Source organism: Calonectris borealis, chromosome 19 (genome assembly GCF_964195595.1).
Source record: "Calonectris borealis chromosome 19, bCalBor7.hap1.2, whole genome shotgun sequence".
Lineage (NCBI taxonomy): Eukaryota > Metazoa > Chordata > Aves > Procellariiformes > Procellariidae > Calonectris > Calonectris borealis.
In genome coordinates, this window is record NC_134330.1 from 7,823,496 (window position 1) to 7,846,392 (window position 22,897).

The following is a 22,897-nucleotide window of genomic DNA, read 5'->3' on the forward strand; positions in this document are numbered from 1 at the left end:
AGAAAGGAGCAAGGGACAAGTCTGCAAGTCTGGGATAGAGGGCATGGATAGCAAGTAGGTTCACCACCGACTTAACTGGAGATTTTTGCAAACAGTACAGAGCTAGGGTCAAAGCAGCAGTGCCACTTCAAACAAGACCCTATTTACTACTTAGGTCATACCACAGGAAGACAGGGAATACGTAGAAATGCATGCAACTGAAGTAATTGTGAAACAGTAAGATTTCACAAATAAAACAATCAGCATTTATTGTTGTATTACAAAACACTTCATATTTTGGCAATATTTTACAGTTTGTCCTTTTCCTTCTTAGGGCCTGTTGAAAAGGTATGGGGAGGAAGAAAAGAGGAGAATGTTGAAATCAAGATTAAATTTCAATGTCTTGCTTAAAAAAAATCCTCCCAAACCGCCCCAGTCCCTCCCACCAAAATAAAAATCTAGTTTCACTCAATTCCACTATCCAAAGAGGCCATGGGTGAAGCGGCAGGCAAAACTCTGGCAATTTCACTATCAAACGCATCAAGAAGACAAACAAAACATTCACAGTGGTCTTCAGTATGGTCTGTTGCGTTGATCATTTCTGAAATCATTTCTGAAAAGGAAATAAAAAGTTACAAGGAATCCCTTAAGCAAATAACAAATAGTCCCTTCAGTCAAACATCTCTACACCGACTTCTGTGTATTCTTCTATGTTTAGATAGCCTTATCCAAAAACACTCACAAAACACACTCCACAGGCAAACTGACTTACTTTCTCCAGAAGCTCCTATCTGTAGTTAACATTTTCATAGCACAGTTATCCATGCACACATAAACAACACTTTTCCCACAGTCCCTATCAATTCCACAGTCCGTATGCTACACAACCAAGCAAGGGCAAAGAAACTGCTTACCTTCCTCCCATTTTACCACCATAGCCACCTCCCCGATCACCGCCTCTGCCACCACGCCCTCGATATCCTCTTTCTCCTCCATAGCCACCTCTCCCACGAAAATCTGGAGGAAAATGCAAACCGACACATCAGCCAGGTTTTTCAAAAAGCTGCAGATGCCATTAACACTTGTAACACTTCAGAAGAGACACAGTTGTGTTTACACACCTCCTGATGGACGTGAATCTTCTGGTCTGGGCTCACCACACTGGTTGCAGGAATTCCTGCGAGCGAAGTTCATATTACCACAGGCCCTAGGAAAGACAAGGATTCCCCAGACTTAGCTGCTAAGAAACTCAGAGAGCATACATGAAACACCACTGCCCAATTAAAATGACACTTACGGGTTAGGACAAACCCAATCACCATTTTTGGGTTCCCCACTTCTACCCTGGAAGCCCCCACCTCTTCCATATCCACCTCGTGAACCTGTAGACAAAATTATAATCAGAATAAAGGAGGGGAAGTGTCTATGACCTATACATGAGAAACATTTATTAAGGACTGTCACTGGCTTCAGAACCCAAGTGACAGACTTTTCAGGTGGAAGAAAGAGGAAGTGTTTCCTGTAAATCTATCCCTACTAGGCAAGCCTCTGAAACCGTATTAGGAACTCTCAAAGAAGCAGATAGTGCCAATGACAAAAAATTGTACTACCGCAGAATTCAGCATCTACTAGCTCATATACTACTAGCTAGAAGATAGCTAGAAGACTTGGGCAAACGACAACAGAAGTTTCAGCCACCACCAAATCTCAACAGCATTCGATGTCCTGAAGTTAATGTATCTGCATAGCTGAAATACACACGTTCATATGGACAGATTCATAACTTAGGCAGATGGGGAAAAATAAGAAGCAAGGATAGCACATGGTGGCCAGAAAAATTCGCTCCGCCACATATTTTTTATAAATTCTTTTTCAGGAGTAAAAGGAAACTCGATCCACTTGAATTGCCAATGGGTAAATATAAACCCACTATGTGCATTAATAAAATTTCATAAAGATTTAACAATGTGTAGTATCAATCACATAAGGCCACACTTAGTCACAGAACAAAAATCTAACAAAAAAAAAAATCTGTCTGGATTAATGCCAGGATGCATCTGACACAAGGGACAACACAGTTCTTGCTTTCTGCATCAAAAAGATTAAGAACTTTTATACCAATTGAAGTTCTTGGAAGTATCATTTTTTATCAGCCTACAAAACTGTCTGATTTAAGAACTAAAATTTGTTGACAGCCACCGCACAAAGCATGCTTCCTGTAAAATGGTAATTAAAATCCAGTGGACTACTGACAAAACTGTATTATGCAGAGAATCAGGGAGATTAACATCTATTTAATTAAAGGATTCAGACATCCAACTGCTGCTCCAAGTCAGTAGCAGTTGGAATAATTTACCCTGCTTAATACCATCTGGAAACATCAGAGTATCTCCAGGCTTTGCTGTAATAAGCAAATACTCACTGGGAATTCACATCTATATATACGGAACCTGTACAGCCTCAACATCATTGTTATACTATCTCTTGCTGAGACATGATCTGGAGACTTTCCAGTTCAAAAGGAAAGCATAAATTCTATGCTGTGTAAAAGAGATTACAGATTTCAGTTTACTTAACTTGGTTCAATCGTTATTACTCCCTTTCATGGCAGAATCCCAAAGGCCCATGTGCTTTGATGAATCACTGCTTCAAAGTCAACTTCTCTTTTATAAACCAGTAACAGTTAAAATGCATTTAACTATGCAAAAGCAAGGATTCTACAGATTTTAGTCCCACCTCGACGTCCGCCACCTCCACCTCCTCTCATGAATTCAGGCCTTCTAGTTGCAAAAGAAACTTTGATAACATTGCCATTGAATTCTTTTCCTGTGGAAAGACAGAAAGTGAGAGAAAGATCAATACAGCTCCCAACAACACAGCAGCAAGTTCAAAAGAACAGAAGTGATTTGCACATACAGACTGAATACAAAGCTCTTAAGACACAGGGACTCTGGAGTAAATCTCCAGTAAAAATTTTTGAAAACACTGGTCCAAATGTGAGATGGCATACACTGAGGTGCTTGCTAGGTTCTCCATAAACCCACAGATATTTCTCTTACTTTAAATGCAATCTGTAAGACGCAATTTAACTAGACACACGAGAACATTTAAAATATTTTTGGCCATGTTCATGGATAAGTAGTTCGAATGTTAGAACTCTGTTCTTCCCCCGAGTCAGGCAACACTGCTTTTGTACAATTCAACAGCCAGCACAAAAATTAAATACTCCCAAGTATGTGAAAAACATGAACTTTTAAAATACAAAGTCTCAGTTCTTCATAGATACAAGGTTTACCACAGAACAGGGAGGACTGCATGTGTGCCTAATATAGTCATAATTGCTTTACCCTCCTCAACAAAAGTCAATTTACATTTTATTAGCAAAATAGAAACCATCAAACAGCATGCCATGCCAGATTTTTTACACACTATCATTTCACACCAGATGCAGAGTACGTCCTTTTGTTTCTGCCCAATATTATTAAAATTCTGTGAACACACAGGGTCACAGAAGCAGGCACGCCCCCCCCCCCGAAGTTTACTACTACAAAAGAGTATCACTGTATTTCCTGCATCGAGGCTGAAGAGTTTTATATCAATTTATTAATGGGATCTGCTCTCTTCCTCCACTGAACCCGTAATTTAAAAAACCCTTGTTCTTCACTGCGTATATACAAAGCACTTGGCACAAGATTGCCATAACCATTGCCAAACTCTAAAAATGCTACCACAGCACTAGTAATATCAATACTAACACTGTAGGAGATCCCTCCAGCTACTAACACAGGTTACAGCTCTGTTGGTCTGAACAAGAAGTTACGCCCTCCCGAGTGACATGAATACCATCTCTCATATTTTGTGCAGGGATGACTGAAGTACAGCAGCAAACCCTAACAGTTTCGTTACACATTTTTGGTCTTAATCACTAGCTGCTGTTCCCCTGAATGAGAGAAAAAGGCAGCAAACACAAAATACCATGAAATAGAGGTCTTTGTGGGGGGCAGGGTGGGGAAGACAAACTAAAAGCCAAACAAAAAGTAGCATGGGGTCCCCAATGAGGTTATTGATTTGCTTCTTCCACTGCTTGCTAGATTCATAAATCACAAAAAGAGTAAGTACTCTCACCCACCGTCAAACCAGTCAATTGCTGCTTTAGCGGAAGGAGGGTCATCAAAAGATACTGTTGCTTCTCCCTTTGGTTTGCCAGTATCCTTATCTGTATAAAGATTTATCATAGGTTTGCCAGTCTTTTTGTTCATCTGAAAAGAAAGGTTGTACACTTGGCATAGGAGAAATACTGGTAAAGCCAGTTCATAGCATAAACTGTAACAGCTAAGTATAATTAGAACGAAGATTCTCTAGGAGCTAGCCTGCAGAAACAGATGCTTTCAACCAAAGGATACTGACTGGCTGTTCTCCATGAAGTAACGATAGGCCCAGTTTTTACAAGAATTGAGGTCAAGTGCAGGAAGCCCTAATATAGAATTCCAGAAACAGAAGAAACAGCCATAGAACACAGACGCATACTTGCTGAAGTGTGAGGGTGGTACAACAGATAGTGTGTCCGTGTTAAGGGTTATAAAGACTAAAGAAGAGATACGAAGCAATCTAAATGTCACTAGAAAAAAGCTGCTAGTGCTGCCAGCTTACAAATGAGCTGTCATCTGGGAACCCAGATAAAAATATTGTTCTACAACTGCTGGGGAGTCAAAGTCATCTGCCTTGAATGATACATTTCCAATACAGTAGCTCTGCAAGTTCTCTTCCTCCTTGCCAATGATTTCTCATTTCACATACCTTTATAATACCAATTTGTTTGAAATAGTCTGCCACTTGATCTGTTGAAACATCCTCTCCAAGTCCTTGCACGAAGATAGTGTTGTTATCAGAGTTGTCAGACTCTGTATCTATTAAAAAATAAGCTACATTTACCATGCATCTTTGTGGTAGGAACAGAAACAACATTTTAAGCTCCGGTCTATACTGCCCAGTAGCAGACCTTTAAATCCCAAGGAATCTTGTGTGAAATAAAAGGTGAGCAGAGAGCTTAATTCTGAAGTTAATATAATCAACTTCAAAAAAAGCATGCACAGCACCTTCAGATGCTGCAGTACATCAGAGACTGAATGCATTCAACAGCTGACCAGCTGTCTGCCACACACTCAACTTGTCCATGCAGCTAGGACATCCAAATCCATCAAAGTAGCGTATGTTTTAAATAGCACAAGTTTAGCAGAAGTGTTATGGCAGTGAAAGCAGCTGCTTGGCTCAAGCAGATTCGAAGTTCATCAGCAAATTCTTACTCGCTGCACGAAAAGACATCCAAAAATTCACATGCACTTAATAAAATAAATTTCTTTCAAGGAAGACAAGCTTTAGCTAAATTTCTTTTGAGCCATGGGAACTGCAGCCACATCCATCTTTCTAGACATATATTTTAAAAGCAATGACCTAAGAGCTACAATCCACTCCCACCCACTGCTTGTTTTCTTACCAGCATCTGATCTCGGTCCATAATCCCTTTGACCTATGAAACGGGTTTTAAAAAAAAAAAAAAAGAAAAAAAAAAAGAAAAATACTATTTTTAGCAAAGCATTTTCAAGCGACTTTTTTAGAGACAAGAAAATATTTAAAGTATGTATGTAATGCATCTAAGATCTAAAACATTAACCAGAGATTTAGAGAATATTTAGATTAAAACGTTCAACAGAAGGTGTCTGTAGGACGTTAACGTGTTCTTTAACTTGCAGCATGTGGCAGTTGCCACACTGGTGCCATGCTGGTGTTATCTTGCAAATGCTGGTTGTCAGATCACCAAGCAGTTTACCTTTTTTTTTTTTTTTTAAACCTCTAGTACCTTTCTAAGAAGCATTTGTAACAAAAATTAAAAAAAAGAAAAGAAAAAAAAATCCGGTGAACGTCACTGTCTCCACAAATTCTTTCATGCAATTTGACAAAGTAGAAATCCAGTTTATTGCTAAAAGTTTTTTGGCTATTAAAACTCATGAACACACCAGCCTCACCAAAACACTATAAAGCTTCTACTAGATAGTAGCAAGATATTGGTGGCTTTTAGATTTATAAAGAATTTCCACTGAAACATTTTTGGATACTCGGCACTTACCACCATAATTTTTGAAGCCACCACGGTCACCACCACTGCAGAGGAAAAATTGAAGAAATGATTTCTTCCTTAAGTCTCTATGTGCTGAGCCCAAGGCTCGATCTACAGTCAACTGATCACAAGTTGAGAGTTACTGTCTAGCAGCTAAAGCACCACCTCTATGTTCTCCTCACTACTCATTCATGTTCAAAGATTAAATTACATGAAAGTGAATTGCACAGGGTGCTGCACTGGAGACGAGAAGCCCTAAAGAGTATTTTAAACTAACCCATACACATGTTGTTGTTTCAATACTTTCTCCCATCCCATAAGCCAGAATGACTGCTATTAAAAACTGGGGTTTAAAACAGAAACATTATTTTCATGAAGGTTAATGGGCTTTAATTGTAGATGTAATTGCTACTTTGGAATAATTAGTACTTTAGTACTTTCCTAGAAGTAAGAAGAGCTAAAGTTAATTAACCTCCATTGTTATGCATTTATATACGGGGGACAAATTAGCAGCATCAGCCATTCTCTGAGAAAGGGTCTGTGGGGACCTGCTGTACTATTAGCACTTGACATTACAGAGAAGGTGTGTGTATGTGAGCTTCAAAAGCAGAGGCCGTGAAGTTTTATTTCATTCATTCTGAAACCTGTGGCACAAAATGTAGACCAAGTTAAGAGATTAGACACATCAATTTTCAAAGGTTAGAAGGGGATTTTAAACAGGACGTTACACCTCCAATTATGTGCATGAAAATAAACCCTCACTCCTTTCAATTTAAATGTTCGTACTAGTAGGATTTTTCACAACAGCATTTTTAATTGCATCCATGTTATGAACACAATATAATCAATATTCAAAGCCTTCAGGAAAAATACCACCACTGGATTTTTTAGAAAGTCAATAACCATGTGTCAGAAAGACTGTCTCGTACAACTGCCTGCTTGCCCTCCTTCCCATGGGGGGGGCACAGCTGCCACCTGAAAATTAGACAGGTTCACCTAATCCTGATAGCTTTCACGCTCAGCAGCTAAGATAAAGCCAGTGTAAGTTCAAACCCTGATGTAGAGGGCTACCTCCAGACCCTGGAACTACTGTGCCAGTACGAGTAGCCTCTTCACCAATGCGCCTTACAACTGGGAGTCAGTCCAGGTTTTAACTCAATATATCTGCCAACCCATCAGAGTCCAAACATGGGACACAAGCACCCCAGCAAAAGGCAATGAAATAAAATTAGGGAGTAACTTCTTTGGCACTCTGTATATCTGTTTTCTGTTACAGCAAATGCAAAGTCATGAATGGGAGGGTACTCTTACTTAACATTTATGAGACAAAATCTGCCCAAAACGAGGGACAAAAAAGAAATAAGGTCTCAACAGATATTATCAAAACTGGATTAAGACAGACATTCTTTGAAGGGTGACTGACATTCTGTGACAGTACATGTAAGGAGTATTAGATGTTTGTCACAACAGACTATCACTTTTACTGGGACTTTTCTTACAATAAATTTTTGCTGCAGATTTTAAATTGCTTCTCCACAGAAAAAATCTGAATGCTAAATTGCAGTGTCATTTACTCATAAGTCATTCATTCTGCTCGTTAAGGAGGTAAAATGAATGAATTTTATACGCAACATCAGAGCTGGTCTTTATTCAAGGCTGGCTATTTTCAAGGACTGATGATAAAAACACAATGGTGATCATAAAATTTACTGTAAATATCTTTCTGCCACATCCAATTCACTTTAGCTAAAAAAAAAAATTCATTATGGCACAACAATTTTCAGCAGGATGCCTGCTCTTCCAGGATTTTAACTCAGAAATAACAAGAGTGAATACATCAGCCATGGAAATATTATCAAAGTTTTCCAACCCTAGATTATGGTCCCAATTCATCAGGACAGCATTATCCAGCACATGTATGCTTTCTGATTTGAAAGTATACAGCACCAGAGACATAAATGAGAAAAACCCAACAATATACAGAAAATAAGTTTGTGATCAACACAGCCAGGATTTTACAGGAAGTGAGGATTTTGCTAAGATGCTGGGGTAAAACGAGTGCACCATGATTCTGAGAAGTGATAGAGTTGGATGTATAAAATGTAAAGGAAGTCATAGTCAAATGCCTAATTTCTACCTTTGTGATACAGTAATTCTGCACCCCGTACTAACAAGTGCAATCTGCAATTTTTAGTTAGTTTTTTAATTAATATCTGTAGAAATATGTTTTTGCCCAAGTATGCTTCAGCATGTTACCTTCTGCTTAGTCTCAAATGACCAACCCAACCAAAACCTGCATCAAGATAACCTTTGATGATAGATTAATGCTCTCCTTTTTTAAGTCCAATTTCATGTGTGATTTATAAAGCTGCGGTGTGTTACCTTCCTGAGACTGCTGGGCAAAAAGCTACAGGAGGCGTGTGGATATGCTGCAGCAAGTGAAGTCAAACACAGACACTGCTTGCACAGTGGATGCCACAGTCTCAGATGTACCCCTTGCTGGGACATGAAATGTAAGTCTCAATCTCAGCAACTGAATTAGTTCCCAAACTATTGTCACAGAACATGTGGGAAATATAATTGCAGTGTTTCAGTCTATGGCTTTACCTGCCTTGCACACAGACCAAATTGATGGGTGACCAGATGCAGTTTGGAGTTTTAACATCCTATGTTAGAATCAGGTAGCTAAAATTCAGCAGTGCCACCAACAAAGATAATAAAATAAAAGAGACTGAACTGCAAGCAGCCAGAATGTGTATGTGGCACCATTAATAGTTACAAAAACTTACTGCTATGAAAGAAATGTCTTCGGATGGTCTTTTCTCCCTATACTCAAGTCATATATTTAAACATCACCTACTTGAGTGTAAATGGAGTTCGTTTGAACATTGCTTACTGCAGCTGGGAATAACTCTTTAAATTAAAGGCACAGTTACAGGGAGAGCTGAACATTACAGATATAAGAAATATACTTAAAAAAAGTGATCAGATACTGGCAGAGGTAGCACTAAGAATTCAGGAACCAAATTCAGCCTCCAACAGCATCTATGTCTGGCCAAGCATGTGGGAGTTACACGTAAGAATGTATTTTTAAAAACAAGAAAGGAATGCTTAGTGCACCAATAAAGTCACTGACAGATAGCTTTTTTCCCTGCCTATATTTATTGCCTCTGTTCATGTTTTTCCAAAGTCTATATAAGGCTAAGCTCAAGCATATACATTACAAGTCAAAATATTAATTCTGAACACACTGTTGTAAAAATATTTCCACTGAGTTGCAGTTTCTTTATATCACAATAAGCTAATTCCCACTCATAATGGCTAATATAGCAATTAAGCTGCATAGGTAACTTTTGTTTACAGTACATCAACATCAAATCTGCACAAGGGGGGGGGGAATCTATGCTGAGCAAAGTTAGGATTTCTATGACAAATCCTAACCCAATGGTAAATCCTTTTCTAAACTGCATCTACTTAGTTCCACCAACACAGACTGCATGAGCAGATTCAAAGGCAATGCTTCTCCCACTTAATCCCCAGAGTGTAAAAGGAGGGCAGTGTCACGGGTATGGCTACCCGACTGCCTGAACGGCTTTCCCAAGATGAAAGAGAACAAACCTGCTTTGTATTGCTACTGTATTTCCCACTTACGTGCTTAATCAAAACAATTCAGTCCCACAACCACAATTAAGCAATTACTGATTTTTTGGATGAGGACTCTAACAAAAAGGAAAATAACTTAAGAGTAAAACTCTGCATTCTCAAGACCTGGTGTACCTGCTTTCTAACCAAAAGAGCTCGAAGATGAGACTCTTCTACTAAGGGTTTTTAAAAAAGAAAAGATTTTCCTTCTTAGCCAGAATACAAATTAGTGAGATCATCAGTTTTTCAAGCTTCAAAATGAAAGAGTGGAAAAATCCTACTAAAATCCCAAAAGATGCAATTCAAGACCATTAAAAAAAAATCTGAAGAATAATTTTGAAACCCTAAGTTACTAAGATTAAAAAGTGAACATCTGACACATAAGAAAATGATTGTTCTCTAACATAATAATATCAGCTAGGGAATCTGAACATTCATTTCTCAAAAGATATTTTCTTCTCAGTGCTGAATGACTTTGCACAGGCCCAAAAGAAAAATTGAGTGCTAAAAGCATTCATTAAAGTACGTATTCAAGTCATTCTAGTTTTCAGAATAACAACTCATACCTTAACATTACCAACTATGTTTTGCAGTACTTTTAGCAAGGTTATTCAAAGAAACAAAAGCTCTCAAAATTTAAAAATGCTAATTTGACTTTGCCCCAAGTATTCCAGACTGATTTTTTGCACTTGCAGAATGCTCTGAGAGGCCTTACATGCAGGGTAAGTTTATACAGGCCAATGCAACTCGCAAGAATCTTGCAGAACTGCTGTTGCAGCCAAAGTCACTGTGTCACAAGTACAGGAGCAAGTCGGCGATGACGCCTGAACAGGATGCATTGATGGCCCAGCACTATAGAGCAGATGAGGCAACACAGCCGTAAGAACACCAATGACTGGGTAAAGCTCTTACCGATGAAGAACAGGCTGCAACAAGTTCTCCCTGCATTTAAATGCCAGTCAAGACAATTTTTATTACTAGCTAACACAGAAGAGATTCAAGTTAGCTATTAATTTTTTGTAATGTCACAGAACAATTTTTTTTTTGTGTTGATAGAACTCATTTACACATTGTTTTCTAACCACTATAAAAATCAAAGCCTACATTATTAGAACAGTACAAATACCTGCGTAGACAAGATTTTTAGATAGATTATTTCCTGATGGCTACGGAATTTCCACAATTTAATGTTAAGCATTAAAATGTGATCGAAGTAAAAAACTGAAAATGATAACTAGTTACTGGAGATAGACTTGACATTCCTACACAAGTTGCTTTTAGGGGGGAGGGAAAAAAAGAAACCCAAGGAAACAAAACCAAAACCTATCCTGAAAACCCCCATTTTCACAGGGCTAAACATTATTTCTTACCTTACTAGATGTTATTCTCCCCTTGATCATACAGTTTGTTATTTAATTTAAGCTTTTACACTTTTCTAATAAGCATGACTTTGATAAAATACATATGTCAGAAGCAGAATCCTCCATCATAATTATGCAGAAAGACTGAATAAACATATATGACATTGTAGTTTCAGAAAACTTTCACTGCAAACGGCATTAAAGACTGCATTGCTTAACAGAAGCGGACAAACTTCCTAATAAATGCCTTCCCATTTTGCTGTATTTTCCCCCACTTCTCCATTCACCTCCACTTTTTTCCTTTGTTTGGCTTTCGAGTCCACTGACGTACTACTATCTACATGGATGTGTGAACAAAATTTTCCTTACATTTTGGAAAAATACGGTAAGAGGCTTTATTTTCACAGACATTAATTTATCCTACTTTATCTTGCAAAGATAGAAGTTTGTTTCAAAGTGATAAAGTCTACCAAAAGTATGTTTTTTGAAGCTCACATTCATTCCTCTTATTGGAAAGGGCTCAGCTAAAAACAATTTTTTAAAAAACCCAGATTTTATCATAGGAATATGGAAAACCCTCATTCACACAGAAAAGCTAATTTAAAAAATTGTTCAGTTTTAACTGAAAATGAACTCAGAAATTACTTTGCTACTTACGTTTATACTATATAAAACCCCAGCAAAATGTAACATAAAATAACTATTCATATGCTTTTGTAACTGTGCTACCACATCTAATTAGGAGATAGGGTCCACCTACGTCATCAAAACAGCAAGCCATGAAGTACAATTTGGGACCACCTTAGGAGCAGACAAATTTTACATATGGTTTAAAAATAAATACTTTAAAAAGCAACCAAGTCTTAACACACTGTTAGATTATTTTAGTTAAATTAGATCAGTTCAAACAAACAGCATTGTATAATCAGAGTTCTTCATCTAGAGTTCTAGCAATAACCCAGAACTGCACAGCCCATTAAAGGATAAGTGGTGCTGAGAAGCAACACTTCAAAGCTCACTGGAAGCTTCAATGTTCCTAATTTGCATCCATGAGCACTCTACACCCCCAACCATTTCAGAGAGGTACATAAAGGGTAGCCAATTGTGGTAGTTTATTAAGAAATAATAATGTCATCTGGCCTAACTCAATAGGATTTAAAGCAAAGGTCCCAATCTCTCAGACCTATGCATGAAATCATCTGCAAGCGCAAAATTAAATATGTGCATAAATTTTCTTGACAGGAACAGGGCCCAAGGCAATGGCAGAAGTGGTAACAGTATTGTTAGTATTTAAAATCTACCTAAAATAAACGTGTTTAGACTGACAGCTAAACCAATAATAAAAACTGTATTTTAATAGAAGTTTAGAACTGCAAAAAACAGTAAAGAACAAGTAATGTTATTATTCCTAAATTATTTAGGAAGCAGAAAGATAATTAGCCAACCTTAGTGTAATGATTTGTCATTGTAAAGTCAAAATACTTCCCTGCTAAAATGTTAGCTACCTTAGCTATGAATTTTATAAAACTCTCTCAATCCCTGGCTGTTCGTTTTCCTGTCATCGAAAACAGATTTTTACAGGTTTTAAACCATCTTATTTCAAGGGATGGGCTCAGGCAGTTTTTGTATTGCAAGTCATGTAAATAAAATGCAGCTATGTGTCGTAACAATCAAATGCTTGATCTCAATCTATCTGAACCTAAAAGCTTTTCCTAGGCAAAATGCATTTCTGTGCAGTGCTGAAAGGTTTAATTTTAGAAACCTTCCATTTTTGGAAATCTAAATCTGAACCATATTAGGAATAGACATATAGTAAACAAAAATTAAAAACAGCTAAATAATAAGAAACAAGGGTAAGGAACTGCAGGCACTGGAATGAGATCACTTACCTATATCCAGACATATGACCTCTTCCATCCATGTCATATCCCCCTCTACCTCCTCCCTGTGACCCGCCATATCCTCTATTATCTTCTCCATACCTACTCTTTTCACGACGATCATCTGGAGGAATGAGTAAAACAAAACAAAACATGAGTTAATTGTAGTGCAAACTGCAGTACAGTGAAAATTCCCACCCTACGTTTCCCCCCGCCGTCCCCCAAGGCTGCCATTTGAATCTAGAAAGCATCAACTCCTAAATCTCTCTTACATTATCTACGCCACAAAGTAATGGAGGAAAGTTTGATTTTGTTCCAGTTATCTCTCTTGGCTTCCAGGGCCACAAGGTATCTCAGAATGTAAACACTCTGTACCTTAATTACACTCCATTTTCCAAACATTAAACACATATTGTCTAAAATATACTTTTCATTCTACTTCCATATAGCCTTCCCAGTTTGCAAAAGACATCACTGAAGACAGAACAAGGATAAAGAGTGTGGGTTGTGCCGCTTGTGTGAAGTTACTGCAAAAAAAAGGGTTGATCTTAAACTTCTCATTTGCTTCTATCTCAGAATTCACCTACACAGCGTAAAGCTGGAATGTGAAGTGCAAAAGCTCTTCATGACTGATCAAGACATGCCACCCTCCTGCAGGAGGAAGGTTCAAAATAGCTTAGGAAGAAAATTCCATCCAGAATTTGCAGAACTCAGGGACATGGACTCTGCAAGGCTGCCTCCAACAAATGCAAATGCAACACTTCTGGGGCCCCAACAGTTTTTCATCTCTGCATAAGATTTTGAAAGTCTTAACAAATAAAACATTCCCCAAGAATATCAACATGGAAAAAGAGCTTTAACTATTCATCAGATCAACCGTCTGTGGAAGGAAATCCAACTATTTCACAGTGTTTCTGCTCAATTTTATTAGCCAATATTGAATTCAACCTGTGAACTTTACCTTGGCTGTTGTGGCTATAGCTTCCCTTCTGAGACTGGTAGGATTGCTGAGAATGGCCATATGAGCTTTGGTGCTGGTTATAGCCTGACTTTTGGTCATATGAGCTCTGGTGGCCATAGCCCGACTGCTGGTCATATGAGCCCTGGTGGCCATAGCCCGACTGCTGGTCATATGAGCTTGACTGCTGGTCATAAGAGTCTTGGTTTTGTCCATAGCTTGACTGCTGGTCATAAGAGCTTTGGTGCTGACCATAGTTTGACTTTTGTTCATAAGAGCCTCGTCCACTTAAAATAAACAGAATTTGTATTAATAGCTAAATGTTCACAGAATAGAGAGCAAAATAATGGCTGAAAATTCATGACATTGCTAAAATTTCCTAGTCACAGTTACCTCCCAGTAATTACTGGCATACGGATATGAAAATACTCTGTTTCATCTCTGTTGGGATATAGCTGACTTCCAATAAAAGCAAGGCAGAAAATGTCATGTTACCATCGCTTTCAAGACATCCTCAATTTCTACTGTAAATGTAAGTTAACACACCACTCCCTTTACATATCCCAGTACAATGCTTGCTTTCTCCCCTCTCCCCAGTAGCATGACAGTGGCTGATGGATAGCCCATGACCTGCTAAACACCAAATCCTTCCCTACAGAACTGCAGGGAAGACACCCGCTGCTCATGTTGTATTGTGCAGCTGATACTTTCACCTATAAAAAAAAAAAAATCCCAAAATTTTGCTTTCCCTGAATTGCAATCTATCTTTTTCTGGGTGTTCTACCATTTTGCCAAGAACTCTTCTAACTCTTGTGACGTCCTCTAACATACTTGCAGTTCTTCCCACTTTAGTGCCATCTACATATACTACCCCACCAGCTTTCATCAGAAACATTGACCAATATCACACCTAGGATACTCCAACACAATGTGGCTATACATTCTAAGAGGGAGTCGAAACTCTTCTCTGACTAATAACAACTTTATAGCAACGACAGGGAAATCTCACCTACACCATACTTCCCCAGGCTACTTCAGTGTCCAAGGTAGAAACAAAAGTATTTTGAAAATCTAGACATATGAGAGAATAGTTCCAGTTGGGTTACCCTTTCATAGCTAGACATTATACAGATTTATGAGAAATAAATTGCATCCAGGAAACGCTGGCTGTTACTCATACCTTTGTTTTCCGCCTGGGTACTTAGTTGCGCCTTAACTGTATTATTTTGTCAGTAATTGAAATTAATCACTGACCTCTGCCACCCTTTCTTCTCTTCCTTCTCCCTGCTTCCACCCCTTTTTCAAAAGATAAGGCACTACATTTGCCACTCTCCAGTCTCTGGCAATCTTACTTGCTAGCCAAAATACCTCAGAAAAACAAACAAAAAAAAAATCTAAGAGCCTACAGAAAGTTTCCAGCTTTTCAAAGCACTCTAAGATGAAGTCCATTGGGTCCAACCAATCTCAAAATATCCCATCTGTGTAAATACCGTCTAATCTGCTCTCTCCCAGTTCTAGTCTAGATCTTAGCTTTAACATAACTAATCCCAGTGGCAAAGACATTGCGAAGATTTTTGTTAATATCTTCACTTCAGAAAAAGTCAGCTCCACTTTAGCCTTTGCTCCATCACCAACGAAGGAATCATCGTTGAGAGCATCCACTACTTGCTGGTTTTCCTTCCTTCCCTCCCTTAGGATGTGAGATCTACAATTTTGTGGCCATCCTCTTGAAAGTTGCTATAATTTAATTTCTCAGTTTCTCCTTACTTGTTACAACCATACACTGAAAAGCTTCCCTCCAATATCTTTTTTTATTTTCTTGGTCTTGGTTGGAGAATCTATGCCCGACTGCATTTTTTCCCCACTAGATGTCCACAGAGTTAAAAACGACATTATTGCCTAGTCCTGTACCTTTGTACAGCTCTAATAAACGCTCAGAAAACACAGCAAAGCAAAACGAAACTTAACCATGTTCCTGCCTTCTTTAGGGATGCGAAAAAGACACTCTGAGTGACAGCACCTAGTGCTGACAGATGAAGACCCTGCTTGTTTATATTAAGATGTTTTGTAATAATAACTCCAAAACCAGAAACCAAGTACAGGTTTGCCGAAGTCCCGATTGTTTTATCAGCTTGCAAAAAAATACAAAAAAATATTTGGACCTTGGACACAAGAATGAAGTTTAGTACATGACAGTGTATTTTCAAGAGGTCACATGATCCTCAGTAAAGATCTAATGCAAGCAGTAACCTCGGGGTGTATGCATGAAGCCTGTCAATTAGATAATGAAGTGGCCTTATAAGTCGTTATGGGAAGTTGGGTTGTATTTTCCAACATACTTTAAAAGTTGTATCATTAATCCTCCTGAAACCGATTCAAGTACAACATCATTTAACAAGTAAAATACATTTGTAATAGCTTAAAGTACTGAATCAGAGCGCAGTATGCATACGTACATTTAAGTTATTGATAAGGAAATAAAACCCTGATGTTTTGAGAATTCTACTCAGTTAGAAAGAGAAAAGATATTTCTTAAATGAATTTCTGAATCCTTTCCTCTTCTTTTACTACAAAAAGGCATTCTAAGTCAGATAAGAAGTCTACAAATCTAAGAACGGCTAAGAATTTCCTTGCTAACAATTTATTTGAAGTTAATAAAGAGTACTTTAAGTATATACAAAAGAATGTGACTGGAGAAGTACTCTATCTATCTTTTCCTTAATCGAAATACTCTCTACCAAGTCCATTCTTCATTGTAGTGACTATCCAAAGACTTTCTAAAGCATATCTCCCCGTACAGCTTGGCTTCAAAACAACTGCATCCATCCTTCTTATATGAAGAAATATTCTTCCCGTACCTCCTGTTCTTTCAGGCATTAAAAATGTCTTAAGAATGTGGATTTTCAGATGTTTGTCCTTTTTTTAGCAAGGATAGCAGGAAATTTATTATACCTCTAGCTAAGAATGTACAACTACTAGACAGTTCTTTAAATAGATACTGTTAATCTCAGCTTCCTTACCCTCTAGACGACCCTTTCTGCTGCCCCTGACTGCCATAAGACTGCTGGTTATATGAGCTCTGATTCTGATTTTCATAACTGGATTCATCATCGTATCCTTGGGAATCTTGTCCATAACCTGGAAATTGAGGAAGAAAATTTTTAGTAAATATTCACCTTTTAATTACTGCCAATGAATGTAACAAGCTAGCCAAACCTGTTTGATTTTGTCCATAGTTCCCATGATAGCTTCCATAGTTCTGTCCATAAGATGAATTGTCTCCACTCTGCCCATAACCAGAATATCCCTGTAATTTAAAGAACATACTCAAATAAGTGTAACTTCCACGGCAGGTAATTACAGTTTTCCTTCGCTAGACACGACTGCAAACATCAAGCACAGCTGAGAATGGACTTCTTCCTGGCCCAGATACGGTCACTCAGGAATAATTATTTTTACTCAAGGATCATCTGCTTTGAAAGGCACAACGTTGCTTTCAACTTACCTGGGTTTGTCCATAATTTTGACTGCTCTGACTGCCATAGGATGAATAGCTGTAAGAGAAAAATGCATTTAGTAAATGCTTACAGCGCCCTCCACGTGGGTTGGAAAGTAAAGGTATTTTTGGTGTTATTTTAAGTTTCTTTTCATTCCAAAATAGCTGTTTAATACAAGTACTGCAGTTGTAGGCATATTAGAACTGCATCAATAAACTAATGATTACCATAGTTGACCGTCAGAAGCCAGAAGAGCTTATTTTAATTTCTGCTCTGTTGCAAGTGTAAATTTAAAGTACATGAAAGCTGGGCTTACTGTAATTTGACAGATTCTTCAGAACCACAGAAAACTTTTTCATATGAAACCAAGGCATTTTAAGTTTTTCAGTATATTCTTACAAAGTTAATTTTAATCAATCACTGTCAATTGGGTATTTGTTGGACTATTCAACAATAACATTGTCATCAAAAACCGCACTAGCTTTAGATTATACTTACTCATTATTCTGCCACTTTAAGACTTCGTGAACTGACAGAAGAACCATGTGCTGAAACTCATATCATACTCAGATATAAACTCAAACTCACGCAGTGCTATATGCATAGAACCTTGTGACTTTCATTAGTACAGTCAGTATTAGCCCTGATTTTCATACTTCCATAAAAACATTTTTGTTTCACTGATTAAAATACACTCACCCACCCCCCACAAATTCACAGCTATTTTATGAACTGGCTTTTACATTTCACAATTACGAACAGTTATCAGAGGCTTTTAACAACAATTTCCCTCCAACGGGAAAATAAAATGGAAAAATCAAATTTTACATCTATATGGCCCATCATCTTTACACTTGTATAACCTTTGACTAAAATCTTAGTGAACAGCTTAAGGCAGTCATATGAAAAATATTTCTTTATATTCATGACATTTCAAAAGTTCTTACTATCAAAAGCTGTCATTCCAATTTAAACCTGCTTCTCTTCAGGAATATAATTTTTTTCCTGTTTTATAAGACTTCTCAATAAAGGCCCAGGGCAGCAAGCTTTCTGCACCTGTAACTCCAAAAACGTATCAACACTGTATCACGCCCAAAGATTCAAACATCATGCTGGGAATCCTAAACGGCCTTTTATTTTGCAGATTTAATTGCTAACAGCAAAAAAACCCACACATACCTCTGCTGGCCCCCAGACTGACTGTAACTTCCAGAATCTAGAAAAAGAAGTAAGTCACATTGAGAACTTCCAATTAACATTTTATTCCTCTACTTACTATAAGAGGAAGAAATTTAGGGAGAGGGAGAAAGGTTCGAGTGCACTGAATAATGCAGCTACTTTCCCTGCAGAATGAGACAGCTTCCTCCTTATTAACAAAAAAAGAAAATGCTAAGACTGGGAGAACAGGAGCACAGAGGCACAGGGTGCAGGGGACACGACGCAGGTATAGCCACTTTGACCTTTCCTTTTGAAGGATCTGAATTCCATTTTCAAGGCCTCTTCAAATATTCAGGACTGCACAACCCCCTGCAACGGCTATCGAATACAGTGCCAACATCAATGAACAGAATGCAGCAGCTTAATTACTCAAGCGAAGCTAAGGAGGTCAGTCCTACTGACCCCTTTTTAAGACACTGTAAGAAAGCTCTGCCTAGCAAAGGGCACAGACACAGGCAGAATCTGGAGATGTAAAATCAGGGATGGAGGAACCATGACATCTCCCTTCTTCTCTCATATTGCAAAAAGAGAAACAGTACTGATAGCTCAAACCGTAAACCTCAGTTATCATGGAAACTGATTGCCGGAACACACTGGAAGAACGTGAATTTCCAAATATGACCTCAAGTTTAAAAAAAAAAAAAATCATTTAAATGGTTTGACTTATATTTAAAGTAGAGCATCTAATTTGTAAAACGTTATGAAAAACCCTACTACCTGCTAGCTGGAATTCAGTTCTTAATTAGGGTGCTTTGTCTTTACTGAATTAGCTTATCACATTATTTTATCTTGTTAATTGTACAATGATGGATTTCCCTGTCTTCCGCAAAATTGCAAATTTGCATGTGTTAAGCTCTTACTATACAGGGGAAAGAATGAGTTCCCCAAGCCAGCTGCACATAACAGATGCAGACACACAGAACACACTTGCATTGCTCCATCAACCTCAGACCCCTCAGCCCTCAGACGCTCACGAGCAGGCTTCACCCCTCCAGAGATGCCCACCCGCCCCAAGCTGCTCTATGCCCTACCAACTTCTTAACTGCACGCACTCTGTCGACCTCGCTTTTCTATGCTGGAGTCTTGATTCCTCTTGACATTTTTGCTTGAAATTCCCACCTTCTTGTCAAAAACCAAACACTTTTTCCTTTCTCTACCAGCCTCACCAGTACTGTTACTCTGGGTAACAGCCCTGCAATTTTCCTGTTCCTTTCAAATCACTTCAAGAATTTGTACAAATATTGTGGTGCTGCGGTCTAATAAAAACTATTAAGAACTTCTCTGTTTTCATTCCTGATTTCAGTCTTTCCCCCGCTCACCCTCTCTAACCTCTACACCTAGAATTAACTAAAAAGCTGAAACTGAGACTGAATTACAATGCAGGGTACATGTCATAAAATATAAACGACTATAACCATTTTCCAATCAAAACACACATCAAACTGCTCAAAGTCTGTTCATTATACCTCTCTCAACTGGTTATAAATCCAATCCTACCAGTACTTACACATATACTTAAAAACAAGCATATGTACTTCCAAGATGAGGCTATCACCTAAGCTATTCAGACATGAAGCAGCATTTTTAATGGTAAAGTATCTCCTCAAAGCAACACAAAGCATCAAATTTCATACTCTGTAAGAGAAACATTTACCAAAAGCTAAGATGAAATGAAATAATATTTAATTTCATACGTCCTATAAAGCAATTTCACTCAGATATGAAACATTCTCCTCCTTTTGCATTGCTACACAAATATTTCATTGCCTTTTCATAACAAAAAGCTATTAAAAAAAACAATGTAAAAGTGCAACTCAAACATGTTTATTGTTTTTAATGAGATGAAGGTCAAATTTTTACATTATTTCGATTTACATCATCACAAAGATTACTATTAAATAGGTAACCACATTTTAAAACTATGGTTTAACTCTAAAATTTACATGCTAATTAAAGCAAAGAATATTAACAGTTCTATCAGAAAGAATTACTGAGTAAGGATGTAATTAGCTATGAATTGAAGGACTACATTTAATCTCCTTAGCTTCTCCCTCATGAACTTCTGCCAAATCACAAAATTTTGGAAAAAGTTTGAAAGCAACCAGATAAGGAGCCTGTAAAATATGAATACACAGAATCAGAGGAATTTCCTTTATTTATACATTTTTCTATATCCTTTGTTGGACCTCTTAGTCTACACACTTTTGATCGATTTATTTTGGTGGGCTCAATGGGGACAAGAGTCTGCAAGTATTTTCGGAAACAACAGATAGTTTATTCTGGAAATTCCTGGATAAGCAGACATTTTTTCTGAATGTTTAAAAAGCTCATGGAATAATTTCCTATGAACGAAGTGGGGCATAGCAGACTAGTCACCTTGCACTGCTCAGGAATTGTATTCCTCTTAAAATAGAAGAATCTGCTGCATACATTTGAAAACTGAAGTTCTCATACAAAGTAATTCATATACAGAAGCAGCATTGTTTCTGTAGTATTCTCAAGAGAAAAAGAATCTCACATTTGAGCATCAACACAGAGTAAAAACAGAGGAGACACTCAGGTGCTTGACTGGTAAGTACTTGAGGTCTGAGAAGAAAGTGGTTTTAATTTACTGCCAAACTTTACTCATTTAGTACAAGAATTCATGGTCTGAACTCATTTTACAGTATCTTTGGATATGTTTTCTTCTCATGGTAAAGAACTGTTCCTTGCATTAAAGGATTTCTTTAACGTATCTTGCTTTGTTTTGTTTTTAATCTCTATCATTCATATTTGTAGCGTGAGACAGCACTAAAATGGCTCAACCCTATCAAAACATGGCTCACTCCACAAAGCACACACAGCCTTGGAATTCCTTCCCCTGTTCTGGGGTACACTACCTATCCACAGCTTCACAGGGACATCATGCCGGTGGGACCGAAACATTTTTGCCTCAAACGGGATGAAGAAACAGCAACACAACGTGCTCGCAGAAGCCCTAGGACAAGCTGGGCTGTGTCAAGTCATCTGGGACAGCAGACAGACTGTCTCCGTGCTCAACTAAACGCCTCCGTTGGGAAAAGAATTACAGCCATTTTTAAGCCCACACCAGGGGGGCTGTGAAGCTACCCCCTTCCCTACGCTGGCACCCTCGGGGGGGGCTACTAGAGCAGAATGCAGAGCAGCTGCAGCAGATACTGGGACACAAAGGTGGGTCCCATGCTGGGGGGTGGGGAGGGCATGTCCCATGGTAAGGGGGGGGGGCACGACCCAAGGGAGAGGGCGTTTGCGTTCCATGGGGGGTGCTGACCTAAAGAGGGAGCACACAAACCGTGCTGCGGGGGACCGAAAGGCAGGTCCACATCTCACACCGGACACACACACACACACACACACCCCCCAAAGGGGGGGGGCACACGGGGGAAGGACCATGACCCAAAAGGGGGGGGCTTACATCTCACACCGGGGGGGTACACGACCCAAAGGGGGGGGCCTACAGTGGGGGGCATGAACCAAAATGGGGTCCACATCTCACACGGGGAGGGGTGGACAACCCAAAGGGAGGGTCCCACACGCGGGGGGGGGTCTATATCCCACGCAGCACCCGAGCGGGTGACCCCAACGGGATCCTGCTCCCACACCCCCCACCCCATTGCGACATGGGGGGGCGTGGCCAGGCTAACCACGCCCCCGGCTGTAAAGGGGCGGGTCCGGGCGGCCTCGCGGAGCTCTCCGGGGAGGGAGCGTGGTCTAAAGCGAAGGGGGCGTGGTCCACGGGGGCCACTGGCGGGGGCGTGGCTCCCCTCCCCCTCTCCGTCGCCTGGGAGCGCGGAGCGGCCGGTAACCGGTGGGTGGGAGGGGTGTGTGAAGGGGAAGGGGCCGCGTCTCCCCCCTAACATGGCCGCGGCCTTTTCCACCTGCGCCACATGGCGCTCGCCCACCCTCCCGCGCCCACCACACCCGCGCTTCAGCGACGGGAAGCAAAGCCGCCACCAAACGCCCCCTCAGCCCGCCGGGCCTGGAAGCACCTACCCGAAGCCATGGCGGCGGCGGCCGCTAACCGGGCTGAGGGAAGGGGGGGGAAGAGAGAGAGAGAGACCAAGCGCCGCGCCGGCCGCGCGCACACTGAAGCACCCGCAGCTCGCGCGGACTGCGGGGCCGGGCAGCCAATCCGCGCGCGCGGCGCCTACCACCCTCCTGGGGAAGTGGGGGGGGGAAGAAGGGACGTACCAAGTCACCGCGGTCGGAGGGGGGGGCGAGAGGGTTGT

General features: G+C 39.5%; 1 protein-coding gene across 4 annotated transcripts; it reads right to left on the bottom strand.

Moving 5' to 3' along the window:
• Positions 1-222: 222 nt before the first annotated feature.
• TAF15 (TATA-box binding protein associated factor 15) lies at positions 223-22,754 on the bottom strand. Of its 4 annotated transcripts, XM_075168872.1 has the most exons (16): positions 22,662-22,754; positions 18,612-18,648; positions 17,441-17,489; positions 17,152-17,242; positions 16,956-17,073; positions 13,939-14,222; positions 12,987-13,101; positions 6,104-6,138; positions 5,474-5,506; positions 4,777-4,886; positions 4,109-4,238; positions 2,716-2,805; positions 1,277-1,361; positions 1,101-1,186; positions 894-996; positions 223-592 (listed from the first exon to the last, which is right to left on the bottom strand). In XM_075168872.1, the coding sequence occupies exons 1-16, from the start codon at positions 22,669-22,671 to the stop codon at positions 553-555; spliced, it is 1,416 nt and encodes a 471-aa protein (XP_075024973.1). In that variant the 5' UTR covers positions 22,672-22,754; the 3' UTR covers positions 223-552. The 4 variants fall into 4 exon arrangements, with proteins under 4 accessions (XP_075024973.1, XP_075024971.1, XP_075024969.1 ...); XM_075168870.1 differs by lacking the exon at positions 6,104-6,138; XM_075168868.1 differs by lacking the exons at positions 18,612-18,648; positions 22,662-22,754 and adding an exon at positions 17,931-17,992.
• Positions 22,755-22,897: the final 143 nt, after the last annotated feature.

Excerpts from the sequence above, each read along its gene's own strand:
- TAF15 (XM_075168872.1), bottom strand. Across the intron at positions 17,074-17,151 it reads CTATGGACAAAATCAAACAG|GTTATGGACAAGATTCCCAA; the intron begins GTTTGGCTAGCT and ends CTCAATTTCCAG. Across the intron at positions 4,887-5,473 it reads TGGACCGAGATCAGATGCTG|ATACAGAGTCTGACAACTCT; the intron begins GTAAGAAAACAA and ends ATTTTTTAATAG.